The sequence below is a fragment of the Nicotiana sylvestris genome, chromosome 9 (assembly GCF_000393655.2).
Source record: "Nicotiana sylvestris chromosome 9, ASM39365v2, whole genome shotgun sequence".
In the NCBI taxonomy this organism is placed as follows: Eukaryota; Viridiplantae; Streptophyta; class Magnoliopsida; order Solanales; family Solanaceae; genus Nicotiana; species Nicotiana sylvestris.
In genome coordinates this window covers 17800577-17805075 of record NC_091065.1, presented here as the reverse complement: position 1 = coordinate 17805075, position 4499 = coordinate 17800577, and the positions used below count along the sequence as shown (strand labels likewise).

Below are 4499 nucleotides of genomic sequence, written 5' to 3'. Positions count from 1 at the left end.
GAAACGAGTTTTGATTGATCCAGGTAGTTCCTTGAACATTATTCTGCTAAGAGTACTAAACGAGATGCAAGCTGAAGATCAACTAGTACCAAAGGCGCATACTTTGTCTGGATTCGATAATTCAAGCGTTGTGACAAAAGGGGAGCTAACACTTACTACATTCGCAGAAGGGGTTGTCAAAGGTACAAAATTTCAAAAGGTAGAGATGGAACTGGCTTACAATATGTTTCTCGGGAGACCATGGATTCACGAGATGGATGTCGTTCTGTCTACCTTACATCAAGTTATTAAATTTCCATCACCATGGGGAATATGTCAAATCCATGGGGATCAACAGACATCTAGGAGCATCAACTCTGTAGCAGATTCAAATGAAGAAAAATAGCAGTTATAGAATCCAGTTGAGGATACCACAACACAAGCCTCAATTGAATAAGGGCGAACAGATGTGGACTCAAGGCCCGATTCCATTCAAGAACCAGAGGAAAATGAAAATATCAAAACAACGATTGAAGAACTGGAGGCTATAGAGTTATTTACCCAATGGCCTGAAAGGAAAGTCTACGTTGGGGCCAACCTAAGCCACGACATGAAAGGTAAGTTGATTGAATTTTTAAAAACTAACATGGATTGTTTTGCCTGGTCCCATTCTGATATGACAGGAATATCACCGAAAGTAATGACTCACAAGTTAAATGAAGACCCATCGTATCCACCCGTCAAACAAAAGAAGAGAAAGCATGAGACTTTCAAAAATCAGGTGATTCAAGATGAGGTTCAGAAACTATTAAAAATTGGGTCTACCCGCGAGGTAAAGTATCCTAATTGGTTAGCCAATACTGTTGTAGTACCGAAAAAGAATGGCAAATGGCGAGTTTGTGTAGATTACACAAACCTTAACAAAGCTTGTCCTAAAGATTCTTTTCCACTACCACATATAGATCAACTGATTGATGCTACTGCAGGACATGAATTGTTAAGCTTTTTATTCAGGGTATAACCAGATCAAAATGGATCCCCTAGATGAAGAAAAAACTTCATTTATAACAGACAGGGAGACTTACTATTATAAAGTAATGCCCTTTGGTCTTAAAAACGCTGGTGCAACATATCAAAGATTGGTGACCAAAATATTCCAAGAACATTTAGGAAAAACTATGGAGGTATACATAGATGATATGCTCGTTAAATCTCAACAATCAGGGGATCATATATCGCACTTGTCTGATACATTTCAGATCTTACAAAAATTCAATATGAAGCTAAATCCTGAGAAATGTGCATTCGGCGTTTCATCAGGTAAGTTTTTGGGTTTTCTTGTTTCTAACCGTGGTATTGAAGTAAATCCCATGCAGATTAAAGCTATTGAAGAAATTCCTGACATGCTTACAAGTAAAAAAGAAGTGCAGAGACTGACAGGAAGAATTGCAGCCTTGGGGAGATATATTTCCAAGTCATCAGAAAAATGTTTTAAATTCTTTTCAGCTCTTAAAAAACTAGATCAGTTCGAATGGACTGAGGAGTGTCGACAAGCACTCAAAAACTTGAAGACATACCTGTCAAATTTGTCGTTACTCACAAAACTAAAGGTTGGGTAAAGATTGCTCATCTATATGGCTGTGTCAGAAATAGCGGTGAGTGCAATTTTATTTCGTGAAGACCAAGGTAAACAGTCTCCAATTTATTATGTTAGCAAATCATTATTAGATGCGGAGATATGGTATCCTCAATTAGAAAAGCTTGCACTTGCACTAATTATAACATCTAGGAAACTAAGGCCTTATTTTCAATGCCACCCTATTTTCGTAGTAACTGCTTATCCATTGCGCAATATATTACACAAGCATGAGTTATCAGGTAGGTTAGCCAAATGGGCTATAGAATTAAGTGAATATAACATCACATATCAGCCCAGAACCGCAATAAAATCTCAGGTGTTAGTAGAATTTTTTTTGCTGATTTTAGCCAATGGATGCAATTAGAAGCAGAAAAAGAATTACAGGTGTTCAGCGGGTCTAATCTAGGAATTTGGACCTTATTTACTGATGGCTCATCTAATGTGAAGGGGGCAGGTTTAGGAATTATTTTGGTACCATCTACGGGTGAAACCATTCGACAAGCCATAAAATTCAATTCTATAACTAACAATGAAGCAGAGTATGAAGCTGTGATTGCAGGTTTAGAACTGGCATGAGAACTCGGTATTAATCAGATTGTAATCAAAAGTGATTCGCAGCTTGTAGTTAACCAAATGCTGGGGACTTATATAGCCAGGGAAGCACGATGCAGTAGTACTTAGAAAAGGTACGAGACCTGATTAGGCAATTCCAAACCTGGAAAGTTACGCAGATACCAAGAGTTAAAAATGTCGAGGCAGACACCCTAGCCAATCTCGTATCTGCGGCAGACGTGGCTGGCAATCAAAATGCCTCCGTAATTCATTTGTTTCATTCAGTACTCGATCCAAACAAAAATGAGGTAAATTTCAATAACTTAACCTGGGATTGAAGGAACGAGATTGTTGCTTTTTTGTAGTATGGTACCGTCCCTGAAGACAAGAAAAAAGCTCACGCGCTTCGAAAAAAGGCTGCTCGATATTGTTTAAAGCAAGACAATCTTTATCGAAAAATGTTCGGTGGACCCTTAGCAAGATGCCTCGGGAGAAGTCAAATGGAATATATAATGAGAGAGATACATGAGGGGCATTGTGGAAATCACGCAGGAGGAAGATCACTGGTAAGAACCACAATTAGAGCAGGCTATTATTGGCCTAAAATGGAAGAGGAAGCGGAAAAGTTCATGGCTAAATGTGATAAATGCCAAAGATACGGTAATAACATGCATAGACCTGCAGAGTTGTTACATCCGGTCGTTGTACCGTGGCCTTTTATGAAATGGGGAATGGATATCGTGGGTCCTCTACCACAAGCAAAAGGCAAGGTAAAATTCTTGCTTGTACTCACTGACTACTTTACTAAATGGGTAGAAGCAGGAGCATTTAAACAGGTACGAGAAAAAGAAGTCAGAGATTTCATTTGGCGAAATATCATATATCGATTCGGTGTACCAAAGGAAATCGTGTGTGATAATGACTCGCAATTTATAGGCGCACAAATCACGGAATTTTTTCAAAGTTGGCAGATTAAAAGGATTACTTCAACACCTTATCATCCGATGGGTAAAGGACAAGCTGAATCGACAAATAAAGTCATTATCAACAATTTGAAGAAACGATTGGAAGAATCCAAAGGTAATTGGCCAGAATTGCTACTTGGTGTTTTATGGATATACCGCACCACAACAAAAACAAGTACGGGTGAAACATCATTCTCATTGGTGTACGGAGCTGAAGCCTTAATTCCAGTTGAGATAGGGGAGCCAAGCACAAGGTACACGCAAGTATCAAAGGAATCCAATGAAGAAGAAATACGCATAAATCTTGGTCTACTTGAAGGAAAAAGAGAAGTTGCATTAATAATAATGATAGCACAAAAATAAGTCATGGAACGATATTACAATCGGAAGACACGTCTAAGATACTTCAAGATTGGGGACTTCATACTCAAGAAAGTTTTTCAATCCACAAAGGCGACTAATGCGAGAAAATTAAGTCCAGCCTGGGAAGGACCTTACAAGATTCATGGTATCGCGGGTAAAGGAGCATACGAATTGGAAATAATGGATGGCAAGATATTACCTTCACATTGGAATGCTATTCACCTGAAGAGATACTATTTCTAAGGAGTACCCACAGTCAGGTATCCTCGTTTTAAAATTTTATTTTCGAATTGATAAAATTTTACTAACGATTTTAGATGATAGGCAAAATGCTAACCCATACTAAATGATGAATCACGACCTGCAAGGCACGTGGAATAGATTAAAATTCCCGGTCTAGGGTTACAACTATTCTGATAGAAATTGAGACGGGTTAAACAGTCTTCATCTATAATCGTACCTCCGAGTCCCGTATGTTTTATTCTTTTACAGAAAAAGGACCAAATAAGAGGAGTAATCAAGTGCTCAAAACTTCATACTTCAAAGCTCAAACACTTGGGGGACTATATAATATACATAGACATATGTATAAAGAAGGCAAAGAAGATTGGGAAATAATCAAAGTTCAAGCCTGAAAAGTTTACTCATTAAATGAGTCAAATGGAGAGCAAAGTTACGAGCTAAAGCCAAAGAAAAACCTTAGCATAGTTAGGTTAAAAGCAATGTACTGAAACGGGTTATAAATAAAAACCTTGTGTTTTATTTTCTTTTTTGAAATCTGTTGTAAGGAAAATAGTTATGAAGAAGTTATAGAAGTTATTTAAATACATGTAAAGTGTTATTTAAAACTTGACAAAGTTCAAAATAAAAACTTGTCAAAGTTATTTCAAGAAACATGTGTATTCCTATTTCTTTTGTCGTGCATTAACACTATTATGAAGTTGAGACGTCTTCTTCATTAAGTGTCGAATATAAAAGGGCCCTCTTTTATAAAATTCATG

General features: G+C 37.4%; 1 protein-coding gene across 1 annotated transcript; it reads left to right on the top strand.

Annotated features, from left to right (window-relative positions):
- The first annotated feature begins 2775 nt into the window (after positions 1-2775).
- LOC138877281 (uncharacterized) lies at positions 2776-3498 on the top strand. The gene is made up of 2 exons (XM_070156877.1): positions 2776-3006; positions 3142-3498. The coding sequence occupies exons 1-2, from the start codon at positions 2776-2778 to the stop codon at positions 3496-3498; spliced, it is 588 nt and encodes a 195-aa protein (XP_070012978.1).
- The last annotated feature ends 1001 nt before the right edge of the window (positions 3499-4499 follow it).

What these genes read in the sequence shown, in the direction of transcription:
- LOC138877281 (XM_070156877.1), top strand. Translation starts at nt 2,776, where the DNA reads ATGGAAGAGGAAGCGGAAAAGTTCATGGCTAAATGTGATAAATGCCAA. An exon ending in AAGCAGGAGCATTTAAACAG is followed by an intron (nt 3,007 to 3,141) that starts GTACGAGAAAAA and finishes CAAAGTTGGCAG; the next exon opens with ATTAAAAGGATTACTTCAAC.